The sequence below is a fragment of the Budorcas taxicolor genome, chromosome 22 (assembly GCF_023091745.1).
Source record: "Budorcas taxicolor isolate Tak-1 chromosome 22, Takin1.1, whole genome shotgun sequence".
NCBI lineage: Eukaryota > Metazoa > Chordata > Mammalia > Artiodactyla > Bovidae > Budorcas > Budorcas taxicolor.
The window spans coordinates 41,378,556-41,398,971 of NC_068931.1; the positions used below are offsets into that span (position 1 = coordinate 41,378,556).

The window sequence follows — 20,416 nt, forward strand, 5'->3', positions numbered from 1 at the left end:
CAAAAAACCTCAAATAGCCAAAGCAATCTTGAGAAAGAATGGAACTGGAGGAATCAACCTGCCTGACTTCAAGCTCTACTACAAAGCCACAGTCATCAAGACAGTATGGTACTGGCACAAAGACAGAAATATAGATCAGTGGAACAAAATAGAAAGCCCAGAGATAAATCCATGCACCTATGGACACCTTATCTTTTACAAAGGAGGCAAGAATATACAATGGAGAAAAGACAATCTCTTTAACAAGTGGTGCTGGGAAAACTGGTCAACCACTTGTAAAAGAATGAAACTAGAACACTTTCTAACACCATACACAAAAATAAACTCAAAATGGATTAAAGATCTAAACGTAAAACCAGAAACTATAAAACTCCTAGAGGAGAACATAGGCAAAACCCTCTCCGACATAAATCACAGTAGGATCCTCTGTGACCCACCTCCCAGAATATTGGAAATAAAAGCAAAAATAAACAAATGGGACCTAATTAAAATTAAAAGCTTCTGCACAACAAAGGAAACTATAAACAAGGTGAAAAGACAGCTTTCAGAATGGGAAAAAATAATAGCAAATGAAGCAACTGACAAACAACTAATCTCGAAAATATACAAGCAGCTCCTGTAGCTCAATTCCAGAAAAATAAACGACCCAATCAAAAAATGGGCCAAATAACTAAACAGACATTTCTCCAAAGAAGACATACAGATGGCTAACAAACACATGAAAAGATGCTCAACATCACTCATTATCAGAGAAATGCAAATCAAAACCACAGTGAGGTACCATTTCACACTAGTCAGAATGGCTGCTATCCAAAAGTCTACAAGCAATAAATGCTGGAGAGGGTGTGGAGAAAAGGGAACCCTCTTACACTGTTGGTGGGAAGGCAAACTAGTACAGCCACTATGGAGAACAGTGTGGAGATTCCATAAAAAACTGGAAATAGAAATGCCATACAACCCAACAATCCCACTGCTGGGCATATACACCAAGGAAACCAGAATTGAAAGAGACATGTGTACCCCAATGTTCATCGCAGCACTGTTTATAATAGCCAGGACATGGAAGCAACCTAGATGTCGATTAGCAGATGAATGGATAAGAAAGCTGTGGTACATATACACAATGGAGTATTACTCAGTCATTAAAAAGAATACATTTGAATCAGTTCTAATGAGGTGGATGAAACTGGAGCCGATTATACAGAGTGAAGTAATCCAGAAAGAAAAACACCAATACAGTATACTAACGCATATATATGGAATTTAGAAAGATGGTAACGATAACCCTGTATGCGAGACAGCGAAAGGGACACAGACATATAGAACAGTCTTTTGTACTCTGTGGGAGAGGGTGAGGGTGGGATGATTTGGGAGAATGGCATTGAAACATGTGTAATATCATATGTGAAACAAATCGCCAGTCTAGGTTCAATGCATGATATAGGATGCTCAGGGCTGGTGTACTGGGATGACCCAGAGGGATGGTATAGGGAGGGAGGTGGGAGGGGGTTTCAGGATGGGGAACATGTGTATACCTGTGGCGTATTCATGTTGATTTATGGCAAAACCAATACAATATTGTAAAGTAATTAACCTCCAATTAAAATAAATAAATTTATATTTAAAAAATTAAAATAAAATAAAAGACACTCCTCTAAGTCAGAGTTTCTCAGACTTTAATGTGCAAAGGAAGATTCGGCTTCTGGCCATTTGGGGAGGTGGGGCCCGAGCATCTGTATTTCTAAATGAGCTGCCAGGTGTTACCAGTGCTGACTCTTCACCCCTTGTAATAGGCAACATGTGGGCTCAACCTTTCTGCTCCTCGGTAGGGAATGCATAAGTAAACTACAGTTAACTTCCTTAATGGAATTTGATCTGTATATATGATACATGTATACATTTGATATAGATCAGTTAAAATGATCTATATGATCCATCTGTAGGTCTAAGCCAGATCTATGAATTTCAGCTTGGCTGATGTGGAACCCATCAATCTGCAGAGAATGGTAGCATTTGTGTAAAATTTTAGGCATCCTGGACACTTGTAATAAAAGTACAAAACCATGTCTGAGAGTGATGTATAATAACCTTGAGTTAGCCTACAGGACCCTGGAAAGGATTTATATCAGCAGTATTTTATTTCTTTAATCAAAAGTGCTCTGAGGCAAAACACCAATGTTAATATTTGATATTAGTAGGTACACAGGCGACTGTTTTATGTTATACTTTTCAATGTGTTTTTTTTTTTAAACTTATTACTTGAAATTTTAAAAACCTTAAATTAACACCAGGAAAGAACACTTTGTATTTGAAAGAAGAACATCTTTCAACCACTGTTGGACTCCTAGCCTTATTCTGAAAAGTTAATCAATTCAGGCAGAATAAATTATGAGAAACATTACTGTCAGTGAGTCTGTTATCAATGCCAGCACTTCTTTATTGTGGAAGATTGTCAATTGTGAATCGTTTATTCCATCTTTTTTTCCAGCTCCCATTCAACTATTAAGAATATTAAATCTTAAAATTCTTTAAAAGAAAATATTCTAAAAGTTTCGGTGACATTATCCTGAATCGAGACACCAAAAATGACTAACCAAAGGCCAAATTTGTGTTCTTTTACTGTAGGTTTTGTAATGTACAAACCGAAAACTAAACAGAGCATGTGCACAGCATGCTCTCTTAGGGTCACTTAGGGTCACCTGAGGCACAGGTAGCTGCCCCTCCAGGCTGTCAGCCATCGCTCACGTTCAGGGTGTGGGTGCAGCCCCACCCTCTTGCCTGAGAGGGTCTGCATTCACACCTTGGTCAGTGTCCTCATCATTTCTTATGTAAGATCGTCTTTACATTTCCTGTAAATCATGAATAGAAATTCCTGCTTTCATCTGTAATCAAATTAGATTGATCAATAGGATTGATACATGGAGAGTCCAGTTCCCAGCAAGGTTACTTACCTTTAGGATTTAGGCTGAGTACAAACCAGCACCTGTAATACAGAAAAGATATGGTAAAGAACGCATCCATCCTAAACCAAGAAATATGGGAGGAATTTGCTTCTATGTGAGGCCTGGCATGGCTGCCCTTTCCTTCGTTATTCAAGAAGACTGTTTTCTCAGCTATTGATTTAGTACTATTTTTGTTTTTGTTTTGTTGTTGTTTACTTGCTAAGTCTTACCCAACTCTTTGTGACCCCATGGACTGTAGCCTGCCAGACTCCTCTGTCCATGGGATTTCCTGGGCAAGAATACTGGAGTGGGTTGCTAGTTCCTTCTCCAGGGTCTCTTCCTGACCAAGAGATTGAACCCGGGTCTCCTGCATTATAGGCAGATTCTTTACCGTCTGAGCCACCAGGGAAGCTGAAACTATGGAAAATAGCAGCTAATTCAAAACCTATAGCTCTGTCGCTTACGATCAGTGCTCCTGTGCCTGGAATCTTTGTTGCTTGTGTGTTAGTCATTCAGTCGTTTCCAACTTTTTGTGATCCCATGGACTGTAGCCTCCAGGTTCCTCTGTCCATGGAATTTTCCAAGCAAGAATATTGGAGTGGATTGCCGTTTCCTACTCCAGGGATCTTCCCAAGGCAGGGATCAAACCTGGGTCTTTTGAAGTGCAGGCAGATTCTTTACTGTCTGTGTCTTTGCTGCTTAGGAATATTAAATAAGTGGGAAGGCCAACATAGCATCAGTTAAACCAGCCTTTGCTCTGATTTAACTGTATACCAAAGTAAATAAAGCTGTTACTTTATTGTTTTGTCACCTTCTTTTGTGTGACTAGCGAGGCAGAAGTTTAGTAGCTGAAGATGCCAGAAGGGACCCACCCTGCCATTCTGGGTGTCATTCCTTTTATTGCAATAGACCTCTGGAAAGTCCATGAAGAGGCAGAAAAGAGAAACCTGTTAGCAGGAGCCTCTGTTTGTAATCTGTGTTTTTGATTATCAATGACAGGATTCTAAAATTACACCCAGATGTATCTCACAGGTTCTGAAATTGAGTTTCTGAAAAAGCAGTGTAGTTGTAATGAAAGGTAAAGGGCAGGGTTCCAGAGAAACGAGCTGTGAATTGAACCTGCAATGGAAATTGATCCTATCACTCAGTTTCTGCCCTTATCCGTGGAAGAACAGGACTGGCCATATGAGGAGGCGGGGTCCCTGGTTAAATAGGATTGCCAGAGTGCTGGAGGCCAGAACCAGCTCGCTGGTCCCTCAGGTCAGGGCTGCAAGTGTCAGGTGTCTGCTTGAAACCTGACTTGAAGTGGCAGGAAGAGAACAAAGGGGAAGATGCTGCCAGTGGTGCTGGCAGGGAAACCAGTGAGAACTCCCTGCTGAAGCTTCAGGCATGACAGCCACCACACCCCTCAGGGATACCGCTCTGGTCACTTACTGTGAGCCCATGGGCCCAGACTGGGCCTCCTGGCCTCATGACTGGTGCCAACGATGCCTTCCGGTACCCATTCCGCTGAGGGCCAAGGGATTGTGAAGAGAAGTTACTGGCCTTGGAATCCACACACGTCCTCCAAAACATCTTTAGGATCATGAGAAAAGATAGACATATATTCCCTACTACCCTGTCATCTGGCTTCCCTGGTGGCTCAGATGGTAAAGAAAGTGAAGTGAAGTCGCTCAGACGTGTCCGACTCTTTGCGACCCCATGGACTACATCCTACCAGGCTCCTCTGTCCATGGAATTTTCCAGGCAAGAGTACTGGAGTGGGTTGCGGAGACGCTTTACCCTCTGAGTAAAGAATCTGCCTGCAATGCAGGAGACCCAGGTTCGATCCCTGGGTCGGGAAAATCCCCTGGAGAAGGGAATGGAAACCCACTCCAGTATTCTTGCCTAGGAAATCGCATGGACAGAGGAGCCTGGCAGACTACAGTCCATAGGGTCTCAAACAGTTGGACACCACTTAGTCACTGAGCATGTACACAGAATGTGGTTCAGCAAATTGAAGACACTCCCTGAATTTCATAGCAAGTGAGTAACTGGACTCAGATTGGTACCCAAGGCTCCTACGACCACCTCCAGTGGCATTCGTTGTTATAGAAGAGTGTCTTTTTGTCACCTCCAGGACAGCTTCTCCTATTCAGGGAGCAGATTTATTTGTTTAGGTTTGGCTGTGCTGGGTCTTCATTGCTGTGTGCAGGCTTTCTCTGGTTTGGGAGAGCAGGGGCTACTCTCTGGTTGTGGTGTGGGGGCTTCTCATTGCAGCGGTTTCTCTCGTTGTAGTGCACGGGCTCTAGGCACGTGGGCTTCAGTAGTTCCAGCACACGGGCTCAGTAGTTGAGGCACAGATGCTGATCAGGTGTGGTTTGCTGGACCTAGAGCACGCAGGCTTCAGTATTTGTGGTGCACCGGCTCAGTAGTTGTGGTGCACGGACTTAGTTGCTCTGAGGCACGTGGAATCTTCCTGGACCAGGGATTGAACCCATGTCGCCTGAATTGGCAGGTGGATTCTTATCCACTGCTCCACCAGGGAAGTCCAAAATTAAAATATTTAGGAAAAGAAATATTCTGTTTGGAAAAGCTTCTGCAAGATGGTTTTGTTTGCACTGATCAGGAACAAGATGCAAACCAGTCTGGACAACCTGCTTCCATTTAAGACTCAGGACTCACACAGCCTCCATCTCTGGTCTCTTAATACCATTCGTGACAATCGGGGTTCTGGGGACTTGGTTGTAGAGGTGGTTGTCTGTGCTAGGCTTAGCTATTTGACTTGGTGAGTTTACAGGAAGTCATCACTTTACCATGATGGGATTCTGAGAGGTAATAACAGACGGGAAGAGAGCATGTACTTCAAGACAGCTTGACCAGTAGACAGAGCCTTCGTTGTTTTATCCTGGGGCTTAATTCACAAGTGTTTGTTCTTGGCTAAGGAGTATTAAAATGATGCAGGCTTATTTCTGCAGGAGAAAATAGTTTTTCTAGTGAAATTAAGTTATTACTGCACTGCTTGTTGAAATTAATATCTGAAGCATTTAGTCATTTAGTAAGTAAAATTGATGAAAACCTTGGAAAAGTGCTTTAGAACAGTCCTTGTGGAGACTTGTGATTAATAGGGAAAGGAGTGCAGATGCACATTAATCTGTTTATATAAGGGATCTGGAATGTATTAAAAGTTTTTGTAAGCATTCAACTAATGAAGCGTTATATAAAATTAGACATTGCCTTTAGATGGTCAAAATTCACTAGACTGGAAAACACTTTCAGTGTTATCACTAGGTAACTTATTTGTGATATTTTCCCAAACACTAGTAATTTAAATATGAAAAAACTGATTCAGTAAAATGGAACGTTCCATGAGCATCTTCCACTCAGGATTCTCCAGGGAGATTTTTCCTCACTTGTCCTTGGTTCCTAGAGTTATTACAGGACAGAGTAGTGTGAATGGTCATGATTAACCTTGTGTTAGGGTTTGAACAGATAGATAACTGGCAGATAAACCCCGTCTCACAAATGCAAACCCAGAACATTATTTCACAGGAATTGTTTCATTTGTTGAAGACCACAAGAAAAGGGGGTTCCCTAAGTTCTCTCTAGGCCCTAAATAATGGAGAAAACAAGGAATTTACACACAATGAAAAGCAAGATATGAACATCAGTGATAATCCAAACAGGTTTCTTCTGGTGGCTAAAAAGTATACGTGTGGTTGTCTGGAAAACCAAGGCTGGGGAATGTGGCCTGGGACCCAGCTTCCATGGAACCAGAGGGAGTAGGGGGAAGGGTTCTTCCCAGCACTTTTGTCCCAAGGTTACATTCACAGGACTTTATTCTGGTTTACATCCCTTGATCTTGTTTCTGGTGGAGTTTTACGGGTCTTAACGTGTGGTTTTTTAAAAAATCTGATTCTCTATTTTGGTGGACACTCTACAGTAGAGTGGCAACAGCATATGTTTCATTGTCAAACATACAAATGCAGAGCCACGGTCAGTCCTTGACCTTGGGCAACTTGTTGACCCCATCATGGTCACAATGTTTTCATTTCTATCTTGGGAAAAACTGGATTGTTAAGGAGTGGAGATTATATACACAAAACAACCCATACATAGGAAGTGCACACACAGGACACGGTGGCTGTTATTTCTCCAGTTTTCGTGGTTATTTCCCCTTTCCAATTATAGATCTCTTTATAGATCATAAATGGTAACCACCTTCAGGAAAACAAAAATCAAAATATATGGATCAATTGAACGTATGGATATACTAAAGTAAATATTTTAGATTAGGTGCTCCCCAAACCCATAAAAGGTAAACTTCTTAGAAAGATGCAAGGTACATCATAGGGCTCAGTATATGTTTTATAATTAGTTATTAGTGTATTTTCATCATATTTCCGTAAATAAGTTTAAGCTTTCTCATAAATAACAAGGTGCTACTGTATGCACGGGGTACTGTATTCAGTATCCTGTGAGAAACCATAATGGAAGAGAATATCAAAATAAAATATATATGTATAACTAAATCACGTTTCTATATGGCAGAGATTACAACATTGTAAATCAACTGTACTTCATTAAAAAATAAATATGCATGAAAAAGCTTTCTCTGTATATATTCTTTCTCTTAAGCCAATCAGAATGCTCATGTTCCTGCAAATCATTTAGATTTCTAAGCTTCAAACTCTGTCCCTGGAGCTTGGGGTGAGGAACAACACTGAGACCTGATCAGGGGTAGGAAAGAATTACTTCAGTAGAGACTGTGTAGAATTCTCTGTAAATCAAAATCTGAAAAGGCTGGAGTTCTGCTCAGAAGTTTATACTCTTTAATCATTGTATTTCATGCTGAATTTGCAAGCTTTTACTTTTATGTTTTCTAATTCCATAATTATGAATTAATTTAAAAAGATAAAAAGTATATGCATCAGTTAGCATGAAGATTAGTTTTGTGTATCAGAACCCCAGAGGAAAGAGCCTTAAACAAAAGCACTGTATTTCCCTCTAATGAAAATTTGGGGAGTAGACCATTCAGGGCTCGTACGGTAGCCCAGTGATTACCAGGAAACCCATTTCTGTGTTGTCATTGCTTTGAATCCTGCATGTTTAAGTGCATCATGGTCCATCATGGCTGCATGAGTGCAAGCTGTCCTAAGTCGAGCTAACAGGACAGAAGGAGGAACAAAGATGGGGAGCCCCTTCCTCTCAAGGAGACCCCCCGGAAGCCATTCCCGACGTCTCACCTTGTATGCCATCCACCAAAACTTGGGTTCAAGGATCAGACTTCACTGCTTAAGAGGATGGAAACTGTAGTCTTTATTCTGGGTGGCGTTATGCCCAGCTAAGTGTTAGAGAGTTTATTCATATGGAAGAAGAGAAAACAAGATATTGGAGACCAATATAATTATCTGTGGCACCTAAGCTTCACCAGAACTTTTATTATCCTTTTCTCTTATGTTTTCTTTTTCCTTCTTTTCCTCATTAGATCCCATGCGTGGGCCAAGGAAGCTGGAAGTCGTGGAAGTCAAATCTCGACAGATCACCATCCGCTGGGAGCCCTTTGGGTATAACGTGACCCGTTGCCATAGCTACAACCTCACAGTCCACTACTGTTACAAAGTTGGAGGGCAGGAACAGGTGCGAGAGGAAGTGAGCTGGGACACAGAAAACTCACACCCCCAACACACCATCACCAACCTCTCGCCCTACACCAACGTCAGCGTGAAGCTCATCCTCATGAATCCGGAGGGGCGGAAGGAGAGCCAGGAGCTCGTAGTACAGACGGATGAAGATCGTGAGTACTTTGAAGTGATGTGTTTATATCAAACATGCAGTCTTTCAAAAATGAAGCTTGTGTTTCTTTCTAACTGAGATCTTTACAATGAAAATGGAAGAAAATTGCTTACCATGTTGAATAACGTGTCTGTGCTGCATCTGCTGAAACACTGATTAAAAAAGGTGAAGACAATAAAGATACAGAGGCTTGTTTTAACTTTTATGTCATATAATTAGTTTTCTACATACGATAATCCTACATGGCTCTGAACAGTTCTTCGTTCAAATTTTGTCATCATGTTGGGACTGAGGTGTTGTTTGGGTATTAGATTATCTATAGGAAAGACTTATTCATATGGCATTCTGAAACATTTTTCATAATTCAGATTAAAATTCAGCCCCAGATAGAGGCTGCCTTTGCTCTTCAGCACAGTGCTAAGAAATTACCACATGAGGTCGGTGGTCAAGTAATAGTCATTCTTTTCCGTAGGAACAATGTAATTGAATATTACCTCAATAACCGAGATTTCAATAAATAGACTTCTATTAATATGTGTCAGAGTACTTCTGGAGTACTTAGTAGTAGATCATTAGTATTCTAGAAGCCTTGTTAATATGAACAGTGATATTACTGTCTGTTTTATCTTTCTGCCTTGAGGGTTTTTTCAAACTATATGTTAAATTGAAGTCTAGTTAATTTGCAATGCTAGCTTCAGGTGTACTGCAGAGTTTTATATATATCAATATAAATATATATGTATAAGTTTATATATATCATATATATGATATATATAAAATTCTGCAGTACACCTGAGGCTAACAATGCATATATACATGTATATATACAACTGAATAAATATTAATATAGGTATATATTCTTGTTAAGATTCTTTTCCATCATAGGTTATTCCAAGATATTAAGTATAGTTCTTATCTATTTTATATACAGTAGTGTGTGTATGTTCATCTCTACTTTCTACTTTATTTCTTCCCGCTCCCTCCTTCCCGTTTGGTAACATAAGTTTGGTTTCTGTCTGGGAGTCTACTTCTGTTTGTCAGTAAGTTCATGTGTATCATTTTTTTTAATTCCACATGTAAGTGATATCATGTGATGTTTGTCTTTGACTTCCTTCACTTAACATGTTGATAGATTGTTCTTTTCTCTCAGCTTCCACTGCCTACATCCAGATCTCATTATTTTATTCTGAAACTTCTGTAGTAGTTTCTGACCTTTCTTTGTGGTCCCAACTTCTCCCATTCCAGGGCCCCCTACCCACTCACTAAACTTATATGTAAAATACCTTTTTATCACCTCACTGTCTCCACAAGAGTCATCAGTGACTCTCCTTGCCCAAATCTGAATTGTCAAGGTCCTTGCTGTTCCTGGTTCAGACTCTAGAACTGGGAGCCTCTTCTCCCACACAGGGCATCCTGCAGAGCAGTCCTCTGGGCACAGGTCCTGCGTGCACACCCCTCGCATCCTGAGCGCCCCCACAGTCTGTTCTCCTCTGCACATCCCTCCCACCTGGCTGCCTCCATTCCACCTCCTCCACTACCCTCCAGAGTGCTCCTTACTTTCAGACCCTTCATGAAGCTGTCTCCAACTCTTCCCACCCTTATTCTCCACATTCTCTGACCTTGTTGCACTTGACAAGATCTTTAAATATCTGAGCCTTAATTTCCTTGTCTGAGAAGCAAGAATCATACAGTTCTTCAGCATTTTAGGGTTAGAAGGCATTTTCATCCAGGGCTGTTTGTGTTTGAAGAGAAGAGTCTTTAATAGGTGAGTGTTATTATTGTTGTTGTAACAGATCAAAGCAACTTCTCTTGACCCTTACTTATTCTCTCATTATATTACACGTAATTTTTCCCTTTTAACTGTAAACTATTTGAGAGAAGAAGCCATCTATTTTTTTTTTCTATAGCAATATGGATGATATTGAGTAGGCAATAAGCACTCAAAATACTTTGTTAGTCATTAATAGAAGAGTAAAGTTTGCTAATAATCTTTTAATTCAGGCTTAAATCGGCAGTAGTTTTCCATCATGCGAGTGGAATGTCAAATTCAGTCTTTCGTAGAGATAAGAGATGTTATGCTGAGGCGTGAACCCACCGAAACTTTGAGGTTTCAAATTGACATGAACGGAGAATTCTGTTAAGTGCTGTTGAAACATGAGGTTAGAATAAGTTACTTATCCATTAGTGTGTTTATTTATTTATTTATTTTTCAATTTTCTGAATGTTGAGCTTTATTTTTTATTATTATTATTTTTTTACTTTACAATATTGTATTGGTTTTGCCACACATCAACATGAATCTGCCACGGGTGTACACGTGTTCCCAATCCCACCTTCCCCCCACACACACACCATCCCTCCAGGTCATCCCAGCACACCAGCCCCAAGCATCCTGCACCCTGCATCGAACCTAGACTGGCGATTCGTTCCTTATATGATAGTATACATGTTTCAATGCCATTCTCCCAAATCATCCCACCCTCTCCCTCTCCCACAGAGTCCAAAAGACAGTTCTATATATCTGTGTCTCTTTTGCTGTCTCACATACAGGGTTATTGTTACCATCTTCCTAAATTCCATATATATGTGTTAGTATACTGTATTGGTGTTTTTTTTCTGGCTTACTTCACTCTGTATAATCGGCTCCAGTTTCATCCACCTCATTAGAACTGATTCAAATGTATTCTTTTTAATGTCTGAGTAATACTCTATTGTGTATATGTACCACAGCTTTCTTACCCATTCATCTGCTGATGGACATCTAGGTTGCTTCCATGTCCTGGCTATTATAAACAGTGCTGCGATGAACATACTTATCCATTAGTGTGTTTAAAGTAGCTTGCTAGTCCCTGGAGTTGGGCATGCATGACTTCCAAACAAAAACCTATTGGTTTCATAGCATATCAGCATCCAGTTAATTAGAAAAACTTTTATTTCAAATTATATTTCTAAACAAGAACAAAAGAAAAAAGACTTCAAAAAAAGCAGGAAAGGACAGAAAGAGAAAAATGGATAATACTGAGCTCTAAGAAAAACAATTGAAGTGTCACTATCTGCCACTAATAAAGGCCACAATTCATTGTACATTGTGAGTTTTATTATACTATAATAATTTTGTTTAAATATCATTTATGGGAAATATGTGGGAAAGATATATCTTTTATTGCTGTTATGAGTGTCACTAGACAGGGCTCAATTCCACAAACTTAGATATATTATGGTTCTATACTCCAAATCATGAATTTCTACAACTTCTAAAAACCAGTGCCAGACCTAAGTTCCCGTGAAGTGCTATCTTCCTAATTTAACTAACCTCTCTGGTATTTTATTTTAATCACTTGATCTGTTCTTGACCTAAAAGCAATTATATGAATCCCATTTAGGTTTTCCTGTTGTTAACATTTTCATGGTTACAAGGCCTCCAGTACATTTTATTAAGTTTATCCTTTTAAGATACCCTCTGTTCAACATCAATTTGACAATCTCTTTTTAAAATTTTAGTCCCATTTATACTAATTGAATTAAATCAAAGATTTTTTTTTCTAAGTTTTTGCCCTCCTTGCACCTGTACATAGATTAATGAATGTCAAAGTGTTAGTTGCTCAGTTGTGTCCGACTCTTTGTGACCCCATGGACTGTAGCCAGCCAGGCTCCTCTGTCTGTGGGATTCTCCAGGTAAGACTAGAATGTGTAACTATTTCGTTCTCCAGGGGAACTTCTGAACCCAGGCATCGAACCCGGGTCTGCTGCTTTGCAGGTGGATTCCTTACTATCTGAGCCACGAGGGAAGCCTCACATAGATTAATACACATTTTGAAGTCAAAATATTATCATAAAGCAGTAAAACCACACACATCATAATCATCTTGACACTTTTAGGAACTGATGACATCAAAATAAACACTGTCAAGGTCAAGGAGAAGAGAATGAGCTGAGCTTTCTCTGGTTTGGCCCATCATAGTCCAGCTTCTTATTGTGTTGAGCATTTTAGTCTCAGAGCCCAGAATCCAAATTTTCTTGGAACTCACCAGTATCATCACTCCTTAAATATCTTGTTTTTTTGCTTCACTGTAGTTTCACATCAATTCCTTCAATCTGGAACAACTGTAACTATTTTCATATATATATACATATTTAGAGTTTTGGAATTAGGGATCAACTTATTCCAACTTCCTCATTTTAGAAATGAGACATCTGATAACTAAGAAGGGTCAGTGCATTGCCTAGATTTCACTGTTTAATCCCTGGAAAGTCTTAAATCAGAGCCCAGGCCTCCATCTGAATCAGTGATATTTTTTCTGCTACACCCCACTTAGTTCTGTTTAGAATAGCTGTCAATATCCTCCCTCTATAGGAGAAGGCAATGGCACCCCACTCCAGTACTCTTGCCTGGAAAATCCCATGGACGGAAGAGCCTGGTAGTTTGCGGTCCATGGGGTCGCTAAGAGTCGGACACGACTAAGCAACTTCACTTTCACTTTTCACTTTCATGCACTGGAGAAGGAAATGGCAACACACTCCAGTGTTCTTGCCTGGAGAATCCCAGGGATGGGGGAGCCTGGTGGGCTGCTGTCTATGGGGTCGCACAGAGTCGGACATGACTGAAGTGACTTAGCGGCAGCATAGATAGCCCATCAACTAAACAAATATGTACAACCTTTGTGTCCTCTTGAAATGCTAGTCAGTCTTTCCAGTTGGCACAATCTCAGCAACTCTTAAGGGCTCCTCATACCCTCCACCAGCTAACAAAACATTTCTCTAGCCCTATCTTTTCAACGTTATTGAGATGTGTTTATCAAATCATGAGCTGACTTGGGTTGTTTGTCCTCTTTGGTTATTATGAATAGTGTTCCTGTTAATATTTGTGTACAAGCCTTCGAGTGACCAGTCTTTTCAGTTCCCTTGGATATATACCTAGGATTAAAGTTACTGAGTAGTTTATCTATGTTTAACCATCTTCCAAAATGGCTGCACCAGTTTACAGTCTCATGAATTAATGTGTAGGAATTTGCATCATTCCACATCCTTCTTTATTTCTGAACAATAAAAAAAGTTTATTTACAAAATAAAAAAAAGTTTATTTCCAAGACTTGAATTGTCTGATTCAAACATTTTAGAGAAAAATGGGATGAAATTCTTTTCTTTATAAAGACAGTATAGCCAAAATGGTTTTAAATTCCAGGTTTTTGCAAGAAAGTGGAATATATCTATTAAAATCTTTTGACTCAATAGAGAGTTAAAAACCTATTAAGTCTAGAAAAACTTTTCTTTCTTTCTTTCTTTTTTTTTTTTACTGAAATATGTATCGATTTTTCCCACTTCTAGTTCCAGGTGCTGTTCTTACTGAATCCATCCAAGGAAGTACCTTTGAAGAGAAGATATTCCTTCAATGGCGAGAACCAATTCAAACCTATGGTGTCATCACTCTATATGAGGTAAGATATACTGTTGTTAGTAATTTAATTTTTTACTATAACTTGTATGATTGCTCACCTATCTAGTATTTAAAAATACATAGTGGCATCATGTCTTTTAAGAAGTTGAATGCTTTCACTAGTTATAATGGTTACTGAATAGAAGCAAAATAATTAAAGATGGGTTTTCAAATTATGAATAATCTCAGGATGTATACTCACAGTGATTTAGATGTGTCCAGATTACCTGTTAGTGTATGTAAAGCCACAACATGACATAGTTTAAAAATCACTTTTTTTTTTGCTTTTTTTGCCACTCTATTTTTTTAATTGAAGGATAATTGCTTTACAGAATTTTGTGGTTTTCTGTCAGACATCAGTACTGCTACTGCTAAGTCACTCCAGTCGTGTCCAGTTGAAGACCTCATAGACGGCAGCCCACCAGGCTCTGCCGTCCCTGGGATTCTCCAGGCAAGAACACTGGAGTGGGTTGCCATTTCCTTCTCCAATGCATGAAAGTGAAAAGTGAAAGTGAAGTCGCTCAATCGTGTCCAACTCTTAGCGACCCCATGGACTGCAGCCTACCAGGCTCCTCTGCCCATGGGATTTTCCAGGCAAGAGGACTGGAGTGGGGTGCCATTGCCTTCTCCGGTCAGACATCAATAGGTATATACATAAGGTATAATCGTCCATAGGTACACCCATGTCTACTCCTCCCAAACCCCGTCCCTACTCCACCCTTCTAGATTGTCACAGGGTCCCTGTTTGAGTTCCCTGAGTCAAACAGCAAATTCCCATTGGGAGACCCTGATGCTGGGAAAGATTGAGGGCAGGAGGAAAAGGGGACGACAGAGGATGAGATGGTTGGATGGAATCACCGACACAATGGACATGGGTTTGGGTGGACTCCGGGAGTTGGTGACGGACAGGGAGGCCTGGCGTACTGCACTTCATGGAGTCGCAAAGAGTTGGACACGACTGAGTGACTGAACTGAACTGATCCATTTTACATATGGTAATGTAAGTTTCCATGTTACTCTCTCCATTCATCTCACCCTTTTCCTCTCTCCTCCCTAAAATCACCTTTATTAAAAACAATGTGTTCTGTAGTACATATTAGTTTGGGCTTCCCAGATGACGCTAGTTGTGAAGAACTGCCTGCCAATACAGGAGATGAAAGAGACGCGGGTTTGATCACTGGGTCAGGAAGATTCCCCTGAAGGAGGAAATGGCAGCCCATTCCAATATTCTTGCCTGGAGGAATCCCATGGACAGAGGAGCCTGGTGGGCTACAGTCAATAGGGTTGCAAAGAGTAAGACACGACTGAAGCAACTTAGCAGGCATGTGCAGTATATACATTATTTAGGAGGCAACCACGGCATCCTGTCCTTACCAGCTCTAAACTCCTTTGAATGTGAAAGTGAAGTCGCTCAGTTGTGTCCAGCTCTTTGTGGCCCCCTGGACTGTAGCCCACCAGGCTTCTCCTCCCATGGAATTTTCTAGGCAAGAGTACTGGAGTGGGTTGCCATTTCCTTCTCCAAGGGATCTTCCCCACCCAGGGATCAAACCCAGGTCTCCTGCTTTGTGGACAGACGCTTTACCGTCTGAGCCACCAGGGAATCCCTAAACTCCTTATAGAACCCTGATGATCCAATTAGCAGAGTCTCTAGACATTGTCTTGGGTTAGCAACAGAATAATGTCTCTTGGTTTCTTAGCATTAACAGAACACCTGTAGAGTTCTGTGACATAGTTTTGTCTATTGATAGCAGAGCAGAACCTGATGACTTGTTCAGGGGGAAAAAATGACAGCCCTAGCGGGGTGGCAGTCATCATCACATCTGTATGAGTGTGATTTCACTCTGCCTATTGTCATAGAAACAAGCAGGTGCATTTTTTTTCAAGCTAGCACTTATATGAATGCAAATTCAACAAAATTATATGTTGTTAGGTTTCTGAAATTTGCAGCCTTTCTTCCCACGGGACCTTTACCTGAATACCTTTCAAAGCTACTGACAAAGCTGGGAAAGATTCACTGTCAGACAGTCATCACTGGTGACCCGTCTCCCTGACCCACCTAGCTTCACAGCTATGCTTCCTTGTACCTTTGGAAAATTGGTATTGAAATGCGAAAAAAAAAAAAATGTTGTTCATTGAAAGTTAAACAAAGTAAGAGGAAAGGAAAAAAGTTGATTTTCATGTGGAATGATTGACACTTTCCTAGGCTGCTTCATGGTAAAAGAATAGAGTGTTATGAAAATTCATGCCTCTGCTTTTGTAGAGTTGTTTTTTACAATCAAGTCAAACAGGTTCTTTTTTAGCTCAGTGATCAGAACCTTTTAGTTAATACTTTTGGCCCCATGACCACTTTTTAGTTCTGCCTTCTAGATTCTTACCTTAGGATAACAGAATATTTTGCTAAAAAATATACAATCTTTGAAATCAATGTTAAGTTCCAAGAAATCAGTCCACTTGTCCTGAAAGCCACATGTTGATATCTAGGCAGACAGAAAATAAAGATAATATTCTATTTTTCTGATTCCATGGAGCATAATCTTTGTATAAGAAGGAAATTTTATGCAAAAACAATAGAAATCATAATTCAGAAGCAGAACCCATTAATCTCTCTGACTTCAACAGCAAAGATATCCTAGTTGACACTGATCTAAACGCTACTACAAAAGGGCTGTGTGAATGTGTCATAAAGTGAAGTGAAAGTTGCTCAACCATGTCTAACTCTTTGCAACTATACAATCCGTGGTATTCTCTAGGCCAGAATACTGGAGTGGGTAGCCTTTTCCCTTCTTCAGGGGATCTTCCCAACCCAGGGATCGAACCCAGGTCTCCTGCAATTGCAGGTGGATTCTTTACCAGCTAAGCCACAAGGGAAGCCCACTGTGTCATAAACCAGGTCTTAAAACTCAACTATAGGTAAGAAGAGGGCTTCCCAGTTGGCACAGTTGGTAAAGAATCTGCTTGCAATTCAGAAGACACAAGAGATGCAGGTTGATCCCTGGGTCAGGAAGAGCCCTTGGAGGAGAGCATGGCTATCCGCTCCAGTATTATTACCTGGGAAATTCCATGGACAGAGGAGCCTGACAGGCTCTAGGCCATGGGGTCACAAAGAGTTGGACATGACTGAGCAACTAAGCATAGTACAGTATCAAAATGCAAACACTGCATATCGAGCCTGGTTAAGGAAGTTTATCAGTTAGTAAGGGCTTCCCTGATAGCTCAGTTGACAAAGAATCTGCCTGCAATGCAGGAGACCCCGGGGTTAGATTCCTGGGTTGGGAAGATCCCTGGAGAAGGGATAGGCTACCCACCCCAGTATTCTTGGGCTTCCCTTGTGGCTCAGCTGGTAAAGAATCTGCCTGCAATGCAGGAGACATGGGTTCAATCCCTGGGTTGGGAAGATCCCCTGGAGAAGGGAAAGGCTACCCACTCCAGTATTCTGGCCTGGAGAATTCCTGTATAGTCCATGGGGTTGCAAAGAGTCAGACATGACTAAGTGACTTTCACTTTTCCCCAATGCACAGGGATACATGTCCCAGTATTTTCATTGTCCCCACTAACTGTATGTGACCTCCAGGCTGTTAGTCATGAGAGTAACACATCAACAAGCATTAAAAAAAAAAAGAAACCACTTAGTATGTATAAGATGTTGGAAGAGGACAAACTATATAAGATCTCTCCCTCCTCTTTTAGAAGTAAGCAGTCCTGTCAGCAACTAAGTATAGAAAAGAATAAAATGAGAACCACATATTGCTTCCATGCAGCAGTGCGTGCAAGATTGTCAGGCATGTAGTAAAGAACAGTCTGGGCTCGTCAGCTGATTGGGGACATAGACAGACAGAGCATTGAAAATCCCTCAAAACCCCCAGCCTGGAGAGCTGGGCTCAGTAAGCCAGTGTCCCCTCAAAGGAAGAGAGTCAAAGTGTTAATTGCTCAGTCATGTCCGACTCTGTGACCGCATGGACTGTAGCCTCTGTCCCTGGGATTTTCCAGGCAAGAATACTGGAGTGGGTTGCCATTTCCTTCTCCACAGGATCTTCCCAACCCAGGGATTGAACTCAGGACTCCCGCAATGCAGGCAGATTCTTTACTGTCCAAACCACCAGGGAAGCCCAATGAGACAGATCAAAGGGTCGAGAGAAGGAGAATTGAGGGGCCTGTTTGGCATCAGTGTTCCAGGCCTCCTGTGGTATTATCCTGGTTGATAGTCATTACTGCTCCTGCCATGATTTTCAACTGGAATGGAAGGAGCTGTGTGTATGGAATTTTCTTTTCCCTGTGAACCTTCTGATCCATCACACCTGCTTCTGCTGATACCTTCTTTCCTCCTAACACCTTCCCCTCATTCTCCTTCTAAGGCACTTTTGCTGATCTTTCCTACATTTCAGTCAAATTTTGAACTTTTCCCTGAAGTATCCTAGGTTCTTGTGTCCCCTGGAATCAGATTTAATTGTTGCTTCCTCTGATTGCTTATGCATGCATCGAAGGACCTAGTTAAGGCTGGCTGGCATTGCACCCATGGTCGGAGATGGTGTGTTATCCTGTTTTCACTCTCTAGGATTTGAGACTTAGTCATGAGAGGGGAAGAGGATGCTGGAGTGCCCCAGGCACCAACCTGCCAATCAGAAATCACCCAGTGTGTGCTCATTCCATCTCACCTAGTTGATCCCACATGTGTGGTCTGCATGTCAGTTTGTTTTCAGCATTGGTTTTGTATCAAGTCCCTGGGTTCACCCTGGGACGTCAGGGTTCTTTGTCAATGGAGGTGTTGTTAGAATCGACTTGGCCTTCAGCCAGAGAAATGTCCAGGTGTGAGCTGAGACCTGGACTTCCCTCCTGGGAGTCCCTGCTGGTCATCCACAGCCTGGTACTTGCTAGGCACTTCCCAGACATGCTGAATGAGCAAATGAAAAAATAAATACCAAAAAGGCACATTACACTTGGGTGTGAGCGTGGAGCTGGGTGCCCTTCAGACATACCACTCAGGAGGAGAGGTGCTTACTGACCATCATCAGCTCCTCACAGGCTGTGGAGTTCAGAGTCAAGTTCACTCTGTTTCCAAGGAACCTTTTTATCCCTGGAATTCAGACTCCCAGGGCTCTGGATGAGTTTTTGGACGGAGGAGCCTGGTAGGCTGCAGTCCATGGGGTCAGGAAGAGTCAGACACAACTGAGCGACTTCACTTTCACTTTTCACTTTCATGCATTGGAGAAAATGGCAACCCACTCCAGTGTTCTTGCTTGGAGAATCCCAGGGACGGGGGAGCCTGGTGGGCTGCTGTCTCTGGGGTCGCACAGAGTCGGACATGACTGAAGCGACTTAGCAGCAGCAGCAGCAGCAGCAGCATGCACTTTCTGACATTTTGTGGCCACTTGGACACAACAGAGTTGCTCTTTAGGGATTTCTTAGATGAAGGAGAGGGTTCGCTATATTTTATTTTTAAGAGGAGTTTATACACGCATTGTGGTGGCTCACTGGTAATGGATCCACCTGCCAGTGCGGGAGACATGAGTTGATCCCTGGGTCAGGAAGATCCCCTGGAGGAAAGCATGGCAACCCACTCCGGTATTCTTAACTGGAAGATCCCATGGACTGAGGAGCCTGGCCAGTTACAGTCCATGGGGTCGCAAAGAGTTGGACACAACTTAGCGACTAGACAGCAACAATATGTGCATTGTTATGGGTCAGGGAGAGAGAATTTGTGCTTTTAAATAAATTATTGAGGAGTGTTACTAAAAGAGAGTTAAGAAACCCAGTCTAGCTGATCCTGCAAGGTCATGGCTAGAGGTGAGCCCAAACCCCTCAGCTGTGGTAAAACAGCAAGTGCTCTGATGAAGCCTTTGCTATTTGCTTTGCCATCGGCACCAGCAGAGCTGACATCCTCCTTGCTGCATTCTGAGTGTGTCTGTGAGCGCACACCTGCTCTCCCTGGGAGTTCTCAGGAGAACATATACTGAGGGCCAAATATTTACCTATCACAGTGGGATCAAAAAGAATAAGGTATCACTCTTCAGAAAAAAAAGAGACAGTTATATGGAAAATTCGAATTCCTTTGTCGTGTTTAATCACAATTGCAGACCACAAAGAGCTCTTAGCGCACTCCATGAGTTACTGCCGGATGGATGGTGGGGACACCGTCACAACTGCCAGGGTTTAGCAGATCCAGAGATCCTCAGGGTGGGCTTGGGAAGGATTGATGAATATGAGGAATGCAAGCTCCAGTTCGAGACAGGGTGGACACGTCTTTGGTTTCTGTCTTGAACTCCCAGCA

General features: G+C 41.5%; 1 protein-coding gene across 3 annotated transcripts in view; it reads left to right on the forward strand.

The window, feature by feature from the left end:
- Window positions 1–20,416, forward strand: part of PTPRM (protein tyrosine phosphatase receptor type M) — a 657,833-nt gene that overhangs the window by 370,929 nt on the left and 266,488 nt on the right. For all 3 annotated transcript variants that reach the window (XM_052660546.1, XM_052660547.1, XM_052660548.1), the window contains exons 8-9: window positions 8,410–8,718; window positions 14,043–14,152. In XM_052660546.1, the coding sequence (XP_052516506.1) occupies window positions 8,410–8,718; window positions 14,043–14,152 (419 nt within the window). The remainder of the gene's footprint in view (window positions 1–8,409; window positions 8,719–14,042; window positions 14,153–20,416) is intronic.